The following is a 23,314-nucleotide window of genomic DNA, read 5'->3' on the forward strand; positions in this document are numbered from 1 at the left end:
TAGTGCTTCTGACCAACTTCCCAGCAGAGCATTTATCAGGTTATAGTAAAACAGGAGTGCTCTAATGACATTCTTAATACAAAAAACTTACTTTTTTATTGATGTAATATGGGTCCAGGTCCTCCAGGGGTTCAGACACCATTCCTGGAGGAATATCACCATAAACAAATGGCAGTGTCTTTCCTGCCTCTAAGTCATTATTTGGCTCTGGGTGATTTGCTTCATGACCAGCATCATCCGTAGGCTCGTCTTGGTGACAATGAAATTTTTCATCAGCAATACGTTTCTCAATAGCTGCAAGAGATTCCTCAGTGAAATAGAAGAAGCTGTCAGGTCCTGGTGGTACCAGCATTGCCTGTGCCATCTTTTCATTCTGCAAATTTTAAATGCTTTTGGGCTCTTGTGTAAGAAGATCCTAGGAGAGCATGTAGGAAAAAGAAAGAAGAAAAAGAAAGAAGAAAAAGAAAGAAGGTCACACCACCAATAAAATCCTCAAATATAAGCTTTTGGCATAGTCAGAATCTGCCTCTTTTCTTTTTATAAAGCCCTGTAGCAAGAAATATTTCAATTAACAGTCAGATATTTAATAGAAAATTAGCTACTCATGGCAAAGAGGTAGAAGTTAAGAAGTACACAAAAAATTATAAAAGACAAAAGAGATCAAATTTTTTTACATTTTGTCAACTCAGATTAATACCTCACAACAAAAAAATAAAAAATATTCTAACTTTCCCTAGCCTAACATTAAGTTACCTTATTGTGAAACAGTAAAAAATGTTTCAGCACAGCTAAGTATGGCAGTCAATGGTCACAACCTCTACCATATAGATCTGTACATTTTTGACACACCACCTTAAAAAACCTTGTATTTATATTACAAAAGCAGAAAGAAAAAACATGCTATTTTTATTACTCTCAATTAATACAGCAACATTGCTCCATCTGGTGGCTTATACTATGACTGCCAAGCTAATGTTTATATTATACTATTAAGTACTAAACAAACACATTGTATCTATAAAGCCATATTCTCAGGCAGAAAGCAACCAGCCTGAAGTTCAGTCTTTCCCTTTTAGGCTTTCTGATTCATATCTACCTGATTTTCAATTGTAACTTTGATGGTGCTGTCCTGGTAATTAAGGAAGCTATGATGGATGAAGTGTTTTAGATTTATACAAAAAGCACGGAACCATCAAAATTACAGTACTCTCTTTGAGACCAAGGATATTTTCAAAATTCTTAAAAATAATACATTCATTAAATTCATTAATTGATCATTTATTTCTAGGTTATATTTTCTACAGTGAGTTAACACCTAAGGGTGCAGTATCTTCAGAATACACCAATTTTTTTGAACAGACACAAGATGGAATCCAGTCCCACTTGCTGACAGTCATCAAGTGTTGCAGCCCTTGTGAACACAACATTGTGGTGAGTTGACCTTGGCTGGCTGCTCTCCCACTCACGTTCCACAAAGGAAACTGCACAGGGGAGAATCAAGTGAAAGAGCCCAGGTATTAAAATAAAGACAAGCACATCATTTACAAATTACTGTCATGCGCAAAACAGACTCACTTTGGGAAAAATAACTTACTGCCAATTAAAAAAGAATTGGAAGGTAAAAAACATAAATCCTAGAAGAATTTTCCCTCTGCCTCTTTGTTCCAGTCTCAACTTCAATGTTTCACCCTCAAGTCCTACACCTCCTCCACCGACAAGAGACATGGGGAAGGCGGGGAATGGGGCTGGCATGAAATCATTGCAGTTCTTGGCCACTCCTTCCACCTGTTCCTCCCTTGCTCCAGCATGCATCCCTCAGGCAGGCTGTAAAGCCTCAGGATAAGATTGCTCCAAGTGTGGGCTTTGCAGTGCCTCTCCCTCAAGGAATATTCCCTTTCTCCAGGGGGTGCAGGTTGGGTATCTGCTCTGGCACTCTCCTCCATGGACTGCAGGGAAACACCTGCTTCAACACGGCCTGTCCCACAGGCTTCCAGGGAATTTCTGCTCCAGCACCTGCAGCCCTCCTTCCACTCCTGTTCTCCTGACCCTGGAGCTGTTTCTCACAGCCTCTCACAGAGCGCTCCCCACACTGACCTGTGGCGTTTTGCTCTTTTCCAGGCGCGTTTTCCCCGAGGCATTGCCATCCCGCCTGAGCTGGGCCCAGGCTGCCCTGGGCTCTCCACACAGAGCTGGCCTGGCAGGCCCCCGGCCCCCAAACACTGTCACCACTGCCCAGAGTCACCACAGGCCTCGCTGCCAACAGGAAAAAACTTAAAGCAGATTTAGGTGATGGCAAATGCTAAAGGCTCCTGCCACCACAAAAACCACAGAGTGAGCCAGTTCTCCTGACCCCAGTGTGTGCAGGGAGGATGCCCTGGGAAGGAAAAATACTGATGGCAGACTTTTTCATGAAGTGCAACAGCTCCAAAGTCAAACACACAGTAAACCCCAGGTAGCTGCCTCTTCTATGTCAACTTTTAGGTCAACTTAATGCTAGTTGAGGAAATTTTCTATTTTAACAATTTTACAGCAGGAACTACATTGCCATGAACAGACAACCAACCCATCATGCAAGCCACCTCTTCAAAATTAGTCAGTTGAGGTTGGACAGGCTTCAAATCCCTGCTTTTTCAGCTGAGCCACAACAGGTTCCATGTCTTTGGCACAGACCACAATAGGCACAAAAAGAGGAGAGGCTCTTTACACTGACTACTAAAGAGGTGAGAAATTTCCTAATAAATAATTATAGAAATCAGAAATTTTTCATGTCACCTGCTAAGCACTTTAAGAAAACACAAAGACTTTTTTCCTCTGGAAAAGAAAGCCTGAGAATGCCAAGTCTTTCCTTATTTAAAAATGCCTAATCTCATCTGCTCCATCTTAAAGCAATCCACCATTTTCAAGTGCAGGATTTAATTGTTGTTCAGCCTTTTGGGGCAAATCATTCTCAAATCCTTAGCACCAGTGAACCTGAAGGTTGGACCACTCGGACTGAGAACCAGCTGTGTCTCAAGAGGTACTTTTCCTTCAGAAGCTGAATGATATACATGGCTCTAAATAGCCAGGAAACCTCCACCAGCAAAAAGAGAGTGAGATCGGTCTTCCAAAGAACACCAGGATCTCTTTCCTTCAGCTTCATTTTCACCTAAGAGGTAAGGTAACACAAATATTACTTGGTACCTTTAGGTCATTTATTTAGCTTACAACTCTGGGTTTGGGGTTTTTTTTTAATAAAATGGAGGGGTAGGTATTATCTGCTTCTTATTTTGTAAGCTGAAAATTCAGAAAAATAATTTCCTTAGTGCAAGCAGCTGAGTCTGTATTTTTTTTTTTTTTTAAGTCAAGCAAAGTTTATACTAGTAGGGGCTTTCTTTCTCCAACAACAAGGTGGTAGCAGTATTAACTTAAGAAGTACGTTTTCCTAAAAAAAAAGGTCTGTAACATATAGGAATGACTTTTTATATACCAGCACTACATATATTGTAACAGATTCTGAGGACAGCACTTGTAATAAAATTTGTATTTCATGAATGATGCAGACAGTTAATGCCATTTTAAGTAGTCCACACACACTCAGTTATTATCTAAAATGGTTAGATGGTTGCAAAAAGTCTTTTAGAATCTGAAGAGACAAAAAAGCAAGATTTACAACTATTAGACCAACTTCTATATATCCAAACAGAACAGGAGCTGTACATATGGTTCTGCCCTGTCACAGGAATGTTGCTCTTTATAGCTCTTTACAGGCTGAATAAAAGACAAGCTTTTCAGCACAGCTACACACCACTGATGAGTCCACCATGCGTATGAACAAGTACACCTGGCAGTCTAAAAAATACTTAGGCAACTTTGTGTTTCAATTATTATCTTCAGAAACAAGCATGTCAGCAACAAAAACCAACCAAACAAAACAAAAGGGAGATACTGGATGAGAATGCAAAAATATACCATAACATTCAACTAGTCTTTTAGGGGATGTTCTCATTACTTGAAAAAGACTCAACAAAACTTCAAAAATAGTTTTGTAGCCAACATTATGCATACAAACTTGGAAAGTGACGAATGTGATGCCCAGAGAAACTACTTGTTTCCAAATGTACTTGAAAATGTCCCTGACTGTCATGTCCATATATGCATTTTGTCTAAATTTACTCTTTAAAGGTTTACAATGCATAAAACTAAAAGTTCATGACTGTTCATTTTACCAAATACCACTACAGCCTTGTGGCAGTTTTTCTGAGTTACTGCAGTTGTTATCAGAACAAAAGCCAATCTTTCCGCTTGCATGTTCATATTCCGCTGGTTTATTCAGCAAGGCTCAAGTGGGGCCCGTAGGGATGACATGAACTCCAGCATTTCTCTCTAGAGACACCTCAGCCAATGTCTGCAGCACAGTTCTCAGTGTTAACACAAAACAAAAAAAGTTATTTTCTACTACATGACAAATCTCTTCTGTGAATGCCGTATTCTAGCAGCCTAATCACAGCCCATGCTTGGAAAAAAACCCCACACCTATTAAATACTTATTGAGTTTCAGTTCAGTGACTGTTTCCTTTTCATGACTTTTTTAAAGTACTGCAAATATATAAATGTTGCAATATTGTGGAAGAAAGTGATGCTGCTTATACTGTCATCTCATGAAAATCATTTTATCCAAGAAAGAAATTTAATTTTAAAAAAGGAAAAAAAGATAAAGCAGGATGGATTGGTTTAATGACTTAAATGTGTCTCTTTCCTGCAATTTTGACAGCATTTGTATTACAAACTAAGGTAATAACAATCAAACCAGAAAACCATATTTAACGTGAATCCTGAAGAAACTGTTACCATTCCATCCAAAAAATCCCACAAAGGTCCTTGTCAAAGCTCAACATTAAAAACCCACCACCAGTAAAAAACAAAACCAAACACATAAATCCCCATTTTCTGAGCTTACTGTTAATAAACAGACTTCTTTCATGGCAACGTTGTGCATGTAAGCCTGACTGGAGACTCTGTCCATCAAGCAGGACAGAAAAATGAAAGATTACAGAAAACTGCTACATACCACAGACTCTGTAGCAGCACAGTACTAGGAGGAAACTCCTGGGCAGGAATGAGCCAGTTAACAACCTGATACGAATGTTAACATAAATATATTCTTATGGAGCATGGTTGAGTGAACAAGAATAACTTTTAAATGATCTTTTAGAAAATATTCTTAATACATATACAAAGAAAAGCATCAGGGTCATTTATATTAAGTTTGAGGTTTGAAGCTGAAGTCCACTGAGCTATGAAAAAAGCATGAATGTATAGTTTTTATTGTTTCCATATATCTATAAATAAATAAAAAATATATGTATTTGTTTCTGTATACTACTTTTAATATTTGCAAAAATAACGGTCAAGCAAAAATCAAACCAGTCAGCAACAAAGCCTCATTAATTACAAAATGTTCTTCCCAAACACAATATTTTTATCTTAACATTTTTCAAAGGCAGAAATAACACATCTGCTCTTCCTACTATATATCCTGCAACATAATGATGAATTTTTTAAGTTGTTCCCACTTGAAGTTGTTTTTAAAGTTAAGTTGTTTTTATATTGTTCCCACTGTTCTCTCTGCTATGGTACATTTCATAGTGTTACTTGAGTAACTTGAATAAAGCTTTCAGTGTACTAAAGAACCCATACTACTGAAATTACTATACCTCAAAAAACATCTAAGCCTCACATGTATGAAATTTCATTAAAAAAATAAGACAGGTAAAGATGTTCAGTGAAGATGTTAATTTCATTTTGGCAAATGATCAAATCTGATGAGTCATAAACAGATTTACAGGTTTTTTTCTTTCTATGCTCTTTTTTTGTGCATTTCTGTATATAAAAAAATAAGGTGTTTTTTCCATGGACAGTTAATGCTACTATATAAATTAAGACTTACTCTATTAACTAAGATATTGTCATTAAGCAGTGATGCAGCCCTCAATTTCTACAGAAAATAAGCTGGGTTTATTACTGCTATGTCAATTTCACAATTCTGTGAAAATAAGCAGGAGGCTATAAGACAAATCCAGAAAATTCTTAGGACAGTGGCTTAATCTAGAAAGCATCTGCTCCAAAACATTAATAACAACTAAAAGGTTTGTGAATTATTTATTGCTTTGAGACTGAATAGATTAAACCTATGCTATATTTCACCCCTGATACTTCTCAACAAAGGATTGTGCTAATGCAATAGCACTAAGTAGGACAGCCGATTTTTAAAGAAAATATTTTACTATGTCATTGTTTTGTCTACAAGTCATTTCATTCTCTATAGCTTGTCCATGAAAAAAAATTTAAAACCCCAAATAAATGCTTATGGAAGACACAATGAATTTCTGTTCAGTTTAATGGATTCTACCCATTATATGAAAATTGCCTTACATGGCCTGTACTACTTCCAAAGGTATTCTAAACGATATCTTTTCAATTAGTGTCTGACTTCAATTTATGAACTTATGATAATACACAGAAGACATCAAAAATAATCATATTGCAGGAATGAAAAATGCTTAAAAGATACAGGATGCTACAGCTGATCTAAAAAATAAGAATTCTCTAATATAAGCCCATTTTTAGACTCTGGAACCACTTAGAGGCAGATCAGTTTGCCTTTCCTTTATAACAGAAAATGCATTAATTGGGTGCAGATCTAGGAAATTCAGTCCTCACAAACAAGCAATTCAATCCCCATGTATCAAGCAGCCACCTTGGAAGAGAGCCAATACACAGCAAACAAAAAACTCTAAGAGATTTTACTACTGGCAAGGCATGGTAGAACTGTGAAAAACATGACACATTGCCACAGAGGTGATATGCACCTATAATGATATTTCTGTTATCTGCATGACTACTGCAACATTTTTCCAGACCAAAGAAACACTGCTCAAAACACCAAGACCCTGCTTCTAGTTAGGTCCAAAAAAGTCATGTAGCCAATTCTCTGCCTAATACGACAAGTTCATATCAGATTTGCTCCTACACTAAGGCTGTTACTCACTTCAGTAGCCCATCAGTGCTTCTTACGTTCCTGTATTTATAGTAAAAATTCTTCTCTCAGAATTTTCATCTGGTGAAATGAGTTCAGTGAACCTTTTCTGTGAGTCACATTAATGATACTAGTCACTGAAACTTATTTTTGCATTTTTTGTTGTTACGTTATATTGTGAGGCAGATTTGCTGTTGTAAATCCTGGTGTTCAGTCTTGCAACAATTCCATTATCAATGTGCAGGGGTTTTTCCTCCTCATTTCTCCAGATTCCTTCTTCAATTTTCTGCTGTTATTTATACATCATTTAACAAATTTATAACAAGGTAAGGCTTTACATAGTTTTCATCACAAAGCCCTGATAATGTGTGCTTAGTGCCTTTGCACCAAAACAATTTTTCATGAGACCAAAGAAGATAATATCAAGTTAATTACATTATGATTAATAGCACTATTAACTTCATAATGTATTAACTTCATATTTATAAGTTTGGATAATTTTTCTGTATAAATTCAGAGCAAATACAACCATAAAAGTATTACTTCTATCTGGGGACTGAAACAAGCGTGTATGTAACTCCTTGTTTTGATTCTTAAAATATAAACAGAAAAAAAAATATCTCAAAGATACTACATAATAACGATGTAGCTGCTTAGAGACTGAGCTATGAAACAATACGCTCTACAGAAATTTTCAAACAATCACGGTACTTCTGCAGTGTTTATTTTCCTTGCATTCCTCAGCTGAAAGAGAGCATGAAGGAAGGGCAACTACCACAAAGGATGTTTATTTTCTTCATACAGAGTCTTTATTACCTAATAACTGTTAGTTATAAAACAGAGTATACCACTTAAACTTGTTTTAGCTATTTGAACTCCTTAGGATGTAACAACCAGAGTCCCAAAATTGTAGTTCTGGAAACAAGGAAAGAAATTGAGAGTGCTTTCATTCTTTTATAGCTAGGTGCTAGAATTTTCCCAGGGAATCCAGTGCTTAACCATTAAATCTATCTCCTGAAAGTTCATTTACTCCCCAGAGAGACTGCCTCAGCAGCAAATCAGAAGTGCTGCACAACTTGTTCACGTCTCATAAGTTTGTATTAATGAATTATTAATAGAGTACTAAATCAATTAAATGCAATTATATTGCACATAAACATTCTGCACAGTAAAGAAACTGCATGCATCCACGTAAATGGGATTTTTCATTACTCTGACTCTTACAAGTGTCATCTGTCAAGCCACATTTATCAGAATGCTCCAAGACAATCACTCCAAGTTTGTACATGATACCAAGTGATTTATTCCAGCTTATGCAGGTGAACCCCTTGTTATAAATGTTTTACACCAGATGGCGAAATGGTTGAGTTTTGTTATCATTCTGATAACATCCCTGTAAAATTTATTTAAAATTAAAATTACCTTGGATGCCTTACTTCTATCAGATTAAAGTTAATGTATTGAGATCCCTGTGGCTGTACCAACAGAAAAAACTTGATGACTAATGCAGCATTAGTCTGATTTATGACCAATTTCATGAAAGTTAGAAGAAAACATTCTGTTTGGTTTTTCCACAGAAGGAATGTGTATGTTGTGTCTGAAGTAGAAATGAATAATTTGTATCAACTGCATCTAGAGGGGGGGAAAAAAGCAAAATTCTACTAGAAGTTTTGGTGTTAAATTCATAATAACTTACATAAAATAAGACTGCAGATATCAGAGGAAAATATAGCTTGGTAGGCACCTTTTCAAGGAAGATAGCTCCAAACCCAGCTTAAAAGGAGGTGAAGGTTACCTGATATAATATACAATAAGTGCAAGTATGTTCAAGGGATGTGTTTGAGGTTGCTACCCCATATTCTTGCAGTGGGTCTTCCAACCTGCTCCTCGTGGAGGAGCCCAGGCCTCCTTTTACTTTTGTCTATCAGCCTTCAGCACCATCTGCAGCCTCCAGCCCCTTCCACCTCATATTCTTGTAGGTGGAGCTCTGCAATAATTGCTGTAGGTTATTGCTTGCCTGTTATCAAAACTTCGTTCTGCTTTTTGTGTTCTGCTTCAGTACTGGGCCACCACTAACACAAGCCACCACTGCAAAGCAACAGTGATAACTGATGTAAAACCGGTACAGCTCCCAAAAAAATGCTGCTGAAAATTTCCCCCCAAACAAGACAAGTGAATCAGGAACTTACACTGAATGAGCTTTTTAAGCTTCCCCAAATCAAAACTTCATAAGCTGAAGATTTTTTTTTATATTAGAAAAGTCCTCTTGAATATTAATAAGCTAAAAAGACAATAATTAGTAACATACTATAGAAGAGAAACCTGTTTGACTAGATTTGAAACAGTAAAATATGTTCTTGAATCTTTAAAACGTACATGGTCTGGTTTTTACCTACCAGGAAGCTCAAAACATTATAATTTAGAGCACAGCAGAAAAGAACACATCTATCTATAAAATAATTTTTTTTTTCATTGACTGAAAACTGCTAAAATTCTGAAGTAATCTTTATTTGCTTATAGGTAACACTGATATTATGACCTAATAAACATGATGGAATTTTATTAAATGTTTCTAACAACTATTTTAAAACAGCCATTTCATTGCACTTGGATTTTTCACTAAGAAAATGAAGACCTCTAAAAAATGGTCAGAGAGCATAACTGAGCAGACATACAATTTGGAAGACTTTGGAAAGCCAATGTGCTTTGTTAGTGCTTTGTCATGAGCTATTTAGCCTGCAAACACCACTTATGTCAGGTCTTCTTTTTTTGTCCTTTTGGCAAATAAAGAGAACACAGGAAAAAAGAACGGGATGGGGGGGGCAGGGGGAAGAAGAAAGCAGCTCTCCCACCAAAGTAAACACACAGAATGTGAAAACGGGCAGCAGAATGTAAAAGATATAAAGCAAGGAGTACAGCCAGACCTCATTCCATTCCTCCTTCCGGCCAGACAGGCTCCCTATATCTCATTTAATGGCCTCATTAGTGTAATCTGAGTCTACTTTCTGTGCTGGTCTGATTTCCTAGAAAGACTCGGCTACTGTTCTGCAAATGGATACAGGCTGGGATGATTGGTAAAACCTGGCTCAGTTTATAGCAATGTGGGGGCAAAATTCCCACATCCATTCTAGGGTTTCCTGCAAACACACCAGAAGTGGAAAATGGCATCACCATACATCAACACAGGGATGTATGGTAGGATGTTCTTGTAAAGGTCCACCTGTTAGGTTCAAAAAGGATTGTGCTCCTTTCACTATATTACTGAATTTTTGTATGTATCAGAAAAAAACTGTTTACTAATGACATCCATTAAAAAGCCACAGAAGCAGAATAAGCCTGTAAAACTGAGAGTTCAATACCAATTATTCTGTTTAGTTCAACAGCCTGAAACACAATGCTGTGCTGGCACAAGAGAATTTCAGGCTATCAGCCTCATTGACAAAGTTCACCATCTGTTTCCCAATGAACATGAGAGCATGAGAAGGAAAGTAAGAATACGCTAGAACACTTGACACCATGATGGCATTTAATACTGCATTTGTTCATTTTTTGGTTGGTTGTTTTTTTGTTTTAGTGGAGATTCAATTATTTACAAAGTTTTTGTACAGATTGCCATGTGCTAGGGGATGACCCTGCTTGAGCAGGGAGGGTGGACCAGATGATCACTGTGGTCCTTTCTAACCTGACCTATTCTGTGATTCTGTGACTGGGTGCAGTATAAACACTGGCACTAGCACCACTACAAAATATTCATTCCTGTGGCCAGAACTTTTAAATGCAAGTCCAACGTCAAGGCTTTGTCACAGAGGAATTTTCTCATACAAGCCTGCTTTGGTCCTTACCTCCTGTGACTTGTGTCCCATAGTATGTTACAAGTTTGTGCCTTGTTAGTTGTCATCTACATATTCTGTCCTAACCAATTCAATTTATATGGCACATCAATATTAAAAACTCACATTATTGAAAATTCACTTAATATTAAAATTTCACTTACTGTGCATTTTCGTGAGTTTACAAAAAACACTGTTTTTTAAAAATATGAAAAATAATGTAAGAGCAGATCTTCTCTTTGACAGTAGCTATGGAATAGCCACAGGAATACCCATCAAGCAAAGGTGTCAGGAGGGTATAGACAAATCAAAAAGTTTTGGAGAGTCAAAGAAACTCCTCTAGCTGAAGCAGAAAATATATACACTAAATATGTACATGTTAACAGCAATGTAGGAACTTGCAGAACATAGTAATACAAGGAGTACAGCACTTAGAGTGGACATAACAGAATTTGGGGAAGCACTGATAGCCTTTTTCCTCGTTCCAAGTTCATCCCAAAAAAACCCACACAAACCAGGCACCCTCATCATCATAATTTTAAGCCAAATGTTAATCAAACTAAATCCACAACTATGCCAGGGGCTGAAGTAAATAGCTAGAGAGCATTTCCTTGGGTTTTTCTCCGTGTTCTAACAATCAGAACTAGTTTAATACAGAATTGCTTCCTATCACAAGTGAAAAACAAATGGAAAAGATTGTGAAAGAAACTCGGAAAACAGGTTACTTGAATTTAAAGTGTCAGAAAGTGTCAGGGTGAAACTAGTTTGATAAGCACAGGCCTCTTTCACAAACAAGTAAGCCCTGGATTTACTACACTGTCTGCTCTGTTCAGGGGTGTAATTATTTTTAAAAGGAAATTTTTTCTTAAGAGCACTGAGTCTTTCCTATAAACAGTGGTAATTCTCTGTCTTTATCAGTCATTTTCAGACATTCATGTGATCATAAGCCAGAACAAAGGCATTTCAAGGCAAATTTGGCAGTAGTTTTTTCTGGGGCTTGAATCCAAAACTCTTAACATTTTCTGAAGTATTTGTCCTCCTTCATTCCCTTTCATTCTTGGCTTTATATTGTGAGACAGGTTTGCATTCAAATGTATCTGACATTACATCCAGCTGGCTAGAATACAGCAGGAGACTTTCTCATACAAAACCCTCCCCACTGGAGACTAAAGGACAGCTGGAAACACATCTCATGCGTTCATTTACTTTCCATATTTACTTGCTTTTGAAAATTATTCCTGTTCTAGATTGTGTAAACAAAAATTATAGACAAGAAAAATGAACTGGATTAGATTAAGCTATTATAAAACAAAACTCCCAAGTTATTGCTACTCTTGTGCCCACAGAGGAAATGATAAACAAATAAACAGATATTACAGTATCCTCCAAAAGAAAACAAAACCTGCTGAATGAAAAAGGAAAGACAATTCTGAAATATTAATCTAATTTCGTAATTGTTTTTCCCCACTGAACATGTTTTACCCTTTTTTCCCCCCACTGAACATGTTCTACCCTCTGCATTTAAATTTAGAGTTTCACAATCAAGACTGCACTGGCTGATACCAATTGCCAGCTGAAAAATGAATAAGAGGCAGCAGTAAAACATTGTATTACATTGGATTATTGAAAAACACTGAAATATTGACAATTATTAATGAAGTATTACCATTAATAGTACTAAAATCTAGCCATGGAAATACATTTTACAACCAATTTACCTGACTGGAAATCCATTTTAAAGGATTTCACTGCTTGTACAATGAGAAGTAATGTTCAGTAATTAAGTATAAAAGATTCTTGAAGATCAGAAAGAAAAGGATAGACTTCTACAACCTTTTTAATTATAATCTTTAGACAAAGATAAATGTAGTGTTCTGGTTCAATCTAGTCTTCTAGTCACTGACAACATAAAAAGAATTGAAAAAAATTTCTTTTTCACCTCAGGTTAGAATGCCAGATATCCATATTTTCCTGAAGCATGCTTAAAAATTCAGTGATTAAGAATAAGGAGACAAAGTTGATAGTTTTATTGACCTAGGTTTTGTAATTGGGAAATATTCAAATTGCTTGCAATCATTTTATTAGCAGCTGCCAAGTTCACACTGCCGTATCAGGGCGTGCCACTTGGTGGAAGAAAAAGAACTGCACAGAAATGTGTCTGCCAATAATATTTATTCTGAAGTCACAGAACCATCTACTGGCTTGGAACCACCTGCCTTGAACCCGGTGATCCATAACCCTTCTGAACAAACCCACCTGGACCCTTGGTGTGGTTCAGCACATCAGGCTGGACAGGGCTTTGAGCAACCCGAGGGGGTGAGATATCCCTGCGTGCCCCTGACGACAGGCCTGTCCCTGTCCCCAGCACAGAGAGTTAAACACCCTTCTGGCCAGCAAAGCCTCCACCTCCCAACTCAGGAAAGCACGTGTAAGAGTCTCACTTGAATTACTACTGCGAGATCAGCCGAGGAAACATCCAAAGATGGCTTGATAGTTATCCGTTTGTTCCTCATAAAATCTAGAGCCATTAGGAATCCCTTCAGAAATGACACTTGAGAATCATTTACTTTGCACAAAAAAAGCACCAGATGAGTATGGGCAACCTCCAGGCAGATGTTTGAAAATATACCTACAGCGACTAGAAGTACTCATGAGCATACAGGAGTCACAGAGTGAAAAAATTCTCTGTCCCCCCACCTGCCCCAAAAACCCATAAAACCCAACAAAAACAAACTCTAATCTTGTTCCTCGCTGTAGACACACAACTTCTTAATACATGTGCCATAGTACACAGTCCCCTATAACAAGGGAGTCTTTGCCTGAACTGCAGCGAATAATTATGTTGTGGTTGTGCAACATAAAACAGAACTGCAAGGCATTCACAGAAAACAGTCATTAAAAGTGCAGGATATAAAGTGCAGCAGTTGGTTTCAAAAAACCAATTTTTTTTTTTTTTTTTTTTTTTTTTTTTTTTTTTTTTTTTACGTATCATGCTGCCATTTTCTATTTCAGACAAAAGGAAAACAGCTGTTTCAGTCCAGACCACCAGAGCCACTGTACTTCGTCAGCACTGTGGAATGACATTCAGCTTCAAAACCTTCTGTGCTTCTTCCTTCCCAGTCACAGAGTAGGAATCAATAATTTAATCAAGTATTCATCAGGAGAGGGGAATATCCTATTAGTCACTGCCTGCATTCCTTCCCCCTCATTTCTTTGCATCACTTAAGATTTCCAGAAGAGTAATTCTTTTTAGCTTAGCCAAAAACAAAGCTCTATGAGTTTTGAAAAAAGACTATCTGCAAATTCATGCACAACTTTCTAAAATGAGAAGTTAATACATACCCATCATAAACATAATGTCACAACTTTTAGAAAAAGAGCCAGAGAATTCACAATGCGAAAGAAACTGAAGAACGGCACTAAAACACCATTTTGGGAAAAACAGTTACTAGAGACTTCAATTAAACACCCATCTCCATCTAAAAGATACCAGTGAGCACAAATCACCATGATGCAAAAATCATGAAAAAGGATTTTGTGGCTAGTTGATTTGCTGATAAACATATCTGCATCTCTTAAATTACTTGCAAAGTACTAATCTACTGTCACTTGACACATTTGTCCAAAGATGGGAGGAACATTTTCCTCAATCTGAGAACAGTTTTTTAACAGAAAAACTTGATCATCCTTATTTATTATTTTCTCAAGGCTGTAATTTTATTCTTTTTCATCATTCATGAAGCAGTATCTTCACTACAAAGGAGAGAACTCTGATTGAATTCAGTGAAAAGACAAAGATAAGAAAATAAAATATGCCTCCAGTGATCAGATGGAAGGAGAATGAAGGAAAGACAGACAAATTAGGTGATCATGGCTATTAGGTGCTTGAGACAAATGGACTCTTCTTTCATTCAATTTATTTAATCTAATTAAAAAGATAATCTTTATTACACCACAGAAACCTCTACATAATATTATCAAATATTATCTCTAAAACATTTTAAACCTCTTCTTGCCTATGACAGTCTTTGTCTAACAAAAAGAACTGATAATTGATACATCACTTGAAAGACATAAGATTTAAATCCTTAAGATCGTAAAAGAAAATTATAATTGAAATTCTTACTGGTTTTACTTCATTATAAAATCTTTAAAAGCCCTGCAAGGCACTACAATTTTGAAGTACATTTTCCCACCAAAACTGAGGTTCATATTATTAAGTAAGTCAAGAGCTCTGTGTATAAAAAGACCTGTATAATCTTTTTAACATGGGAAAAATGTAGTAACTCCTTAAAAATACATCAATTAACCTGCAAACAGAAAAATAAGCTTCCAAAAAATAGGATCTGAATCCAAATGTAAATTAATTAATATATTTTTCTTAACAGAAGTGGTATGCAACACAGAACTCAATATTATCTAACACAGTAGTCCACTATGTCATGTATTTACATGCCTGGAAATCTCTTGTGGAGGCTCTGGAAGAGATCCAGGCTGTGTTGATCAAGGCTATTTTACCTAACAGGACTGCCTGCAGGGAAAGGTCCAGCAAGCTGCTCTCTTATATCCTCTAGGACAGACCAGGAGATCAACATAAGCTCAACACAACTCAGTACCACCACTGTTCCACACAAAAGCTGGAGTCCAAGTCCCAAAGCAGAAATACTGTAACAGAAAAGAAACTGTCTTTTGATTGAGATTGAAGGAAAAAAACCAACTACACCATGAAAATTGGTACGTACTAGCCAGTAAGGGGCTCTATTCCTGGGTGAGATCCCTCTGACTGCTGAACCTGAGGTCTCAATTGTCATTAAGACTTCTCAGATCTTGATGGATTTATATGAAAAGCAGTCACCTTCATGTTACCCTTAATATGAGGTGATTCCAAATATGAAGCTCCTTTGTCTCCACTGGTCTTTCTATAGACATGTTTGCCTAAGTAGTGCCTTCACACATTATCTTCCTCATTAAGTAACACCTCACTGTGCCAGTTGTTTGACCCCTGCTCCTTCCACCTGTCCTGGTTGGCCTGTATGTAATCAAAGACAACCAATACTAGAAATACACTGTCCAGTAATTCAGCTCTCAGATAATGACCCCCTCTTTCCTCCATCATCTAGGCAGGAGAAAACCTCAAAACCTTAAAACACCCTGTGCACTAGATGAATAAATCCAGTAAAGACTTTATAAACAAATTGTACATAAACACATTCTAAATGCTTTCTTCTGTCTCTTATTGTACCAGTTAACCTGGCTACACATCCTAAAAACACTGAAGGTACTGCATATTTTCAAATAATTGATTTATTTAATTTCCTTTGATGTTTTCTCTTCAATGTAAACCTTGCTGTTAAGAGAAGGGCGCCTAGACAGAATCAGGGTGGAGATACAAAAGCTGAGCCAGCACATAAAAACACACCCCTTGTAGAACAATCCAAATGCTGAGCAATGGGCAGCCACTGATGGATTAAGGGCAAAGAAGCACAGGTCCCTTCTAGGTGGCACACCTTCAAAATAAACATCTCACTGGCTGGCCAGCTGCTCAGAAGGCACATTTCTCATTATTATAAAGAATTTGCATGCTAGCTGAGCAAGCCAGATGGTTAAGAAGCATATTCACATTAATTATTTGGATACTAGAAACAAAAAGTCCTTCCTGGATGCTGTCTGATCAAATATCAAACATTTCCTCTAAGCATGCAGCATGAGAACAAAAGAACTGTGTCTCATCTGGGAGGGAAATCAGTGCAGTGGGGGGAGGCAGCTGGGGGGTACATCAGAAGGAAAGAGCGGCTATAGTAAGGGAGGTCAGGCATGAAACAGTCAAGAGTCACTAAAGAAATTGTGGAAAGAAAAGAAATACAGCAAAGGCAGGAGGAAGGGAAAGATGCAGCCTTTATACAATCTGTAACAGCCTAACCCCTGGTATATAAGTTTTTTATACACAGTAAAAATAGTCGGGCAAAATACTTCCCAGGGATGTTGTAAACATTCCAAGACATATATATTCAGGCATCCTGAAGATGTAATAACACAGTATGATTTCATATTTCACACTTAAGGCACAAAGAAACCCCTTATCAATGATACTGTTGCGAGGTAAAGCAGTATCTATAAAAACATTATAAAGTTACATGCACTTTAAGATTAAATCAAAGTGAATGTCAAGATTGTGCTTGTATTTGGTTATTTTTCCACTGTAGTATATCATCACATATTATCTACTCATTTTCATACCAAGATAATGTTTTCAGTGAATCATAGCTGTCCAGACAAACAGCCAAACAGGGAGAGAAATGCAAAGGGGTTGTCTGTTCATCCCAGAACATGGTGGGGTCTTGGGAGCACCCAAGACAGAAAAAAACTAGAGATGACCTGCCAGGTCGTGCTTTGGGTGCAGCATAAATGGCATCATCTCTCTGCCTGCTGGCAGCACCTGGGCACAGCACCTGAGGGACCCCAGCACTGCCCACCCCTGCATGCACACAGGGGACAGCTGCCAGAGGACATTGCTCCAGCACCTCTGCAGCACCAGGTAACACAGCAAGGGCACAGAGGGACACTCTAGATCTCCTGGCCACTCAGGCCCCACTCAGATATGGCAACTTCAAACAAGAATTTTAAGTCCAAACATACAGGACAGCACTGGACAATGCATCATCTGAGAAAGCTGTAGTTCCTAGCTAAAGAAGCCCCAGCCTAGATCTATAAATCACTGGTTTCATCAATACAATAAGAACCCAAGAATAAATTAAAACTTTAGATACAGAAGGGACTCCAATTTAATATATATCACAAATATATCACAAAAGGGCACAAAAGAGCCTTGCTGGAGCATTACTACTGAATTTCCTTACTTAACTTGTTGAATTGAATTTCATGGTGAGATTTTCAAAGAGACCCCAGTCCTCACAGAAAACATGACAGAATTTCTTCTATGGAAATAACTGTATTAAATATATCTTTTCATATATGGAAATATATTCAAATTTCTGTTGGGGGAAGGGGCTTTGTTTAGCACACAACAACTGCATCCATGATCATTTAATTTTTCTTTTAAACTTTTGCTTGGATACTAAACTTCTAGAATGGATTTCTTCCACAACTTTAAGCAAAAAAAATATACTGAACTTATTACATCACAGGGGAAAATGCAACCTGTACTTAAAAATTTGAGAAAGAGTTAGTTTCCTGTCTAGACATCAACTAGTTAATGGTGACAGAAGCCTTCACAAGAGGAACAAGACAATTAATGGAAAATCTTCCCTGGTAGCAGACAGTGTGCTTTGAACACAATTGCTTCAACCAGTGCAATCACTCATTACTGAGGATGACTCAACCCTCTCTATGGAGCATGACATCTGTGATTATTATTGATAAATACATCCTTGTCCTGGGCTGAGTTTACAATTTATTTCAACAGGAAGGGAAAATATTTTTGAAGATTAAATTATACCAGTTCTGTCTCCATGTGTTCTGGATTATATGCACTTGTGCAGTCCCAAAGCATATGTTGCAGAAGGCTCCTAACTTAGCGTCCCTATAAAATAGTTAAATGAGGACACATTCTCGAAGGATTAGATCCAGGTACAGTATTTTTCTTTGGACTGGCATAAGATGGAATGTCTTCTACATGCTATCACCACTTATTAGTAGTGAGTATGAATTAACAATAAATTAAATTTATTTATATGAAGAAAAACAAAGTGTTTTCCAACATTACCTCAAAGTTTCATGCTTGCCTCAAATAAGAGAAACAAGTTTTACCGTAAAATATTGAAAGTAAAAGCTGTCAATATCAGTATTGCACTGCTGGTAATAAAACCTTAGGCTAACAACATCTGTTTAAAAGCCCAGAAAACTGTTCACGTCTCATACTATTTGTATGCACTTAGTATTTCTTTTAATATATGCAGTTTTAAAATCAACAACCTGTTTTACCCACTTCCATTTCTCTCTGTTGAATTTCATCTGCAAACACCAAATAATGTTTTAAATATGGAAAGAGCAATGTTTGCTTTTGTGTCTCTTAGGAATAACATAAAATTATCAATGCCTAAGATTTACACAGAAATTGTATTTTCATCAAGTCTGCACTCGTATAAACTGTAGCTAAATAAACCTTTAGAGGGTCAGTTAAAAGCCACAGTATTTTTAAATATAGATAAGAAAGAAGAAAAAAAATATCCAAGAGCCTACATGAAACTATCCTCTTAAATCCCCAACACAGAAAAAGGGCAGGGATGGAGCCGGGGTGAAGTGGGGGTGACATCAAAGCCTTGGACTGGCTAATGGCCAACACGGCCCTTAGCAAATCTTGCAGCATCCTGTACACAGCTCTGACCATCCTGAACCTCTGTGTGTGATGCACACCCAGAGCTCGGCTCCCCACCCTGACACACCCTTTCCATCAGGAGCAGCCAAGCAGCCGTTGTGTCTCTCCCAGGGAGATCAGAGCCAGGATGGACTCCTCCTGTTTGCCTACAACAGCAGTGCTTGGCAGACAACGACAACAACGCAGCAACTGGTCCGATTCTAATAAAAGTAAATTTTCAGTCCACTTAAAAGCTGAAAAACATTTAAACAAACATACAACTGACATGAAAATGGCAGTGTCAGAACTGTCTTTCATTCCATATGAAAATTCTCACCTTAAATGGTGCTGCGGTGCTATGCAATAAATCGTAAACATGTCATACAGTTACACAAATTTGGGGGGGTTTGTGGGTGGTTTTGTTTTGGTTTGGGGTTTTCAGCGATTGCTGGGTTTTTTGGTTTTTTTTTTGTTCTTTGTAGGAGTTCATTTTGTTGTTAATAACTCATATGCACATATTTGCTCAAGCTCAGCAAGTTCAACTGGGAAAAATAACATTAAATCTACCCTTCCACTACTTAGTTTTTCTTTTTGCATCCCACTCAGATTAGAAGTTTTTTTTTATTATAATCCAGAAACTATGAGATATTTTGGTGAGCAAAGAAACATTAAATACATTGGAGTCCTCAGGTTTAACAGCAAAATCTGATTTTACAAAAGGAGGGGGAAAGGGTACTGAAATTAACTGTTGTGACTAAAAGCTTCCTTTTCATAAATCTCCTTACAGTTTTGTGTAAGGATTGTTCCCATCATTTGTTTTCCTATCAACTTTTTTTTTTTTTTGAGGCTGAAGCAGTGCCACTTATGAGAAGCACAAAGTGCACTTTTATAAATTACTTCTCTTTGTATAAAAGTCATGACAAACCAATTTGGTTGAACAAAATTTGCTGCATGTGAACCATAAGCTGAAATGACAGAAGTTTAGAGTTAAGGAAACAGGTGCATAAGAAGGATTAATGCATTGGTGTTAATTCTCTACAAGAACACCCAGCAGATGAGGCTGCCCGAGAGGAGATTCTGCTGTTCTTCCTGGCCTTCCCTGTTGCTCTCTCCTCTGTGCTTCTTCCATCTTTTTACAGATGTGGTCACCACTGCTTAGCAACCAAGGGAACACGATGACAGAGGAAAATCCTCTATCTAAAGCTCACCCTGCTCCACCTACAAAGCAGCAAACTACCTTTCAGAGCAAATTAGGATAAATATGTTTTCTTTGTTACCGCAGAGGTACCAAATGGGACCTCATATCAAGCTTCATGTGAGACGAATTTTCTTGCCTTGGTGGATGCACAGGAGAGAACTTAACAAGCTAAAGGAGAACCTGAAACTTGTCGGTAAAAAAGCTCCCCAAATGCTAACACCAGGTTAATAAACACATAACTAAATATAAGAAAAGAAAAGGAAAGGAAAAAAAAAAAAAAAAAAAGAAGAAAAAGAGAGAAAGCTCGCTCCGAGCGGGGATGGCAAAGAGAAAAGCGAAGACAAGAGACTAGACCGAACACCCTACCTACTTTTAGTCAAGTGATGCAGCCGACCTCCAGGGAGAGCCCAGGCAGCTTAGACCCAAGTCCGGGCAAGACCCCGCCAAGGCGGGGGCGGAAGGGCCGCACTCACCTCTCCCATGCCACAGGTAGGTGCGCTCCGGGCTCCGCTCCCGCTCCGCTCCGCGCTGCCTGCGGGCAGCCCCGCCCGGCCCCGCCCGGCCCCGCCGCCGCCGCAGCGCCCCCTCGCGGAGCCCGCGGGCAGCGCCGGGAGCGCGCAGGGAGCGCGCCGCCGCGAAGCTGCCGCGGGCGGGATGCTGCTGCCGGCCACGCAGAACCGTGAGGGCTGGACAGCGCCTTTCCTCCGGGAGCCCATCTCGCGGCCGCCCGGCCCGACCTCCAGGCTCAGGGGGGAGTCAGAGGGGGGTCCTACCACTACCGGGGACAGGCGGAGGCGGCAGCCCCGGGAGCCGGGGCGCGGTAGGGCAGGGACGATGCAGAGCGAGGGGCGGGCGCGTCCCCGTTCCTGCCCGCGCGCCTCCCGCCCGCTCCCTCTGCCGGCACCCTGCCCGTGGCGCGCGCGGGTCGGTTCCAGTCAGCGCACAGCCACACTTCCCTCCGCTATCCATTCACGTCCAATGCTAAACGGGTTTCCGAGAGGAAGTCATGTTGTCCTTGGCTGTAATTCAAAGTAGTAACATAATACAATTTGCCTTACGAGCTTTTACAACATTTATGTGTGTTTTTTTACTGATGACTAACTCTAATACCGCTCTTGGAAACACACAATGAAAAGCAAGCTAGTTTGCAGCTCAGTGAGAGAAGGGGTGTTATATATGATACATTACTCAATGAAGTGTCTCAGAGAATACGTCCCCCTTGCTTCTGGATGTGGACAACAGACAATAATTCTGTGCAGATTTTAGGGGGAAATCAGCACCTGAAGAGCACTAAGCATGAGAGCCACAAAGCATCGTTTTCACAATGTGTATTTAAACCCCTTACATATCAGCAGCTGCAACTGAAGCCACAGCTAAACCTAAGTTAAAGTGCTTAGTCCCTCAGCTAAAATGCTAGCCTACCACTGCTTTCCAGCACTTTTCACAATCAGTGCTTCCGATTCCTGAAGGCCTCCTGCTGTGGCCTGGGCACATCGTCTGCATCGATTCCCTTGACCCAATGTTCATAAAGCTTTGGTGCATCTTGAGGACTGTATAAATAGGTCACAGCTGTAGGTTTTGTCTGTGGTCACATGGTAAAATCGTTAAAGTCACTGGAAATACCTTGAATTCCCCTCTGCTTACAGAGCAGGGAAGGGTAACAAAAGATAGTTTTGACAACAGAGTAGGAAAATTCAATATATACCATATCTGTCAAAACAGAATGCCAATTCTGTAACACCAATTGTTCTTCCAATCTTTAGAAATAAATCTTCACCTCCATTAGAAGAATAAATTATCAAAACTCACAAGCATATTTGAAAATATTCTTATGTGATCTGATTTCTGTGCTCATGTTTTCTTGCCCAAATCTCACTTGTCTTGATGCAGCACTAGCATACCATGACAGGGAGGAGGAGATGCTAAGAAGGCATTCTCCTCTTCTTTTATTTTAGCAGAGGCAGCAGGTCACAAGTTTCTATAGCGCACTTAAGACATTTCCCTGTTACCTGATTTGGTAGCAGCATCCAGCCACATGGAACCTGCTTGAAACAGTATTCATATTATTCATGATTGGCTGCAAGAAACCAGCTTCTTGACTACATCTGTTTAAATTAAATGGATTAAATTAAAACAGCACTCAATCCCTGCAGTATTGTTATGGTAACACTATTTGATAACATATATCCTAAAGAAGCTGTAACTTAGTACAGGAGACACCTGATTTGGGTGACTACCTAAATAAAACCCTTTGGATTTCTGCATATATTTAAAATTTAATGTTAATCTGAAAGAGACAACATGCAGAGGAAAAATTTATTTTTCCTCATATCTCAAAACTCAACCCAAATAAACGGAATTTCCTCCTTTTTCAATGTTAAGTTATTCCAATTTTTTTTTTCTTTTCTTCACATTTTAGTGATGATGCACAATTACTTTCTGGGGAATTTTCTCCTTTTTCAATGTTATTTTAAGTTATTCCCAATTTTTTTTCTTTTCTTCACATTTTAGTGATGATGCACAATTACTTTCTGAATGCCTTGTCTATGTTGAAATTTGTAATATTTCTGTATATATTACTGGAATAGTCATATCTGTCTTAGGGACAGCCCTGTGATATTCTGTAGAATGAATATTATGTAGTCAGCAAATAATGACAGTGCTTTTAAAACTAATATGCATTATACAACCAAGAGTTTTTCTTACAACACAGAATGCTAAATTAATACTAAATATGTAAATTGAAATAGGTCATTCAAAACCATCCCTACACAGCACTCTTGGTTTTCATCTGTTTATATAAAAACATCTACTGCAATTCATTACTTGGCTGCACTTACTCAATGCTAGAGTTGCACAGACAATAAGTACACTACAGCTGCTTTACTTATCTGGTCTCTGGTTTCACAAAGTTTTAGTGATGCACAATTCTATAATGATGACAATAAAATTGATGC

General features: G+C 38.2%; 1 protein-coding gene across 11 annotated transcripts in view; it reads right to left on the reverse strand.

Moving 5' to 3' along the window:
• LOC121335294 (sodium channel protein type 2 subunit alpha-like) overlaps nt 1-415 on the reverse strand; it is a 43,058-nt gene extending 42,643 nt beyond the window's left edge. For 9 of the 11 annotated variants that reach the window (XM_041403262.1, XM_041403259.1, XM_041403258.1 and 6 more), the window contains exon 1: nt 92-364. In XM_041403262.1, coding sequence (XP_041259196.1) covers nt 92-364 — 273 coding nt within the window. Of the gene's footprint in view, nt 1-91 lie in introns of all 11 variants that reach the window. The other 2 variants (XM_041403252.1, XM_041403263.1) reach the window with 2 other exon arrangements.
• Between the last annotated feature and the right edge of the window lie 22,899 nt (nt 416-23,314).

Source organism: Onychostruthus taczanowskii, unplaced genomic scaffold, assembly GCF_017590055.1.
Source record: "Onychostruthus taczanowskii isolate IOZ18803 unplaced genomic scaffold, ASM1759005v1 scaffold20, whole genome shotgun sequence".
NCBI lineage: Eukaryota > Metazoa > Chordata > Aves > Passeriformes > Passeridae > Onychostruthus > Onychostruthus taczanowskii.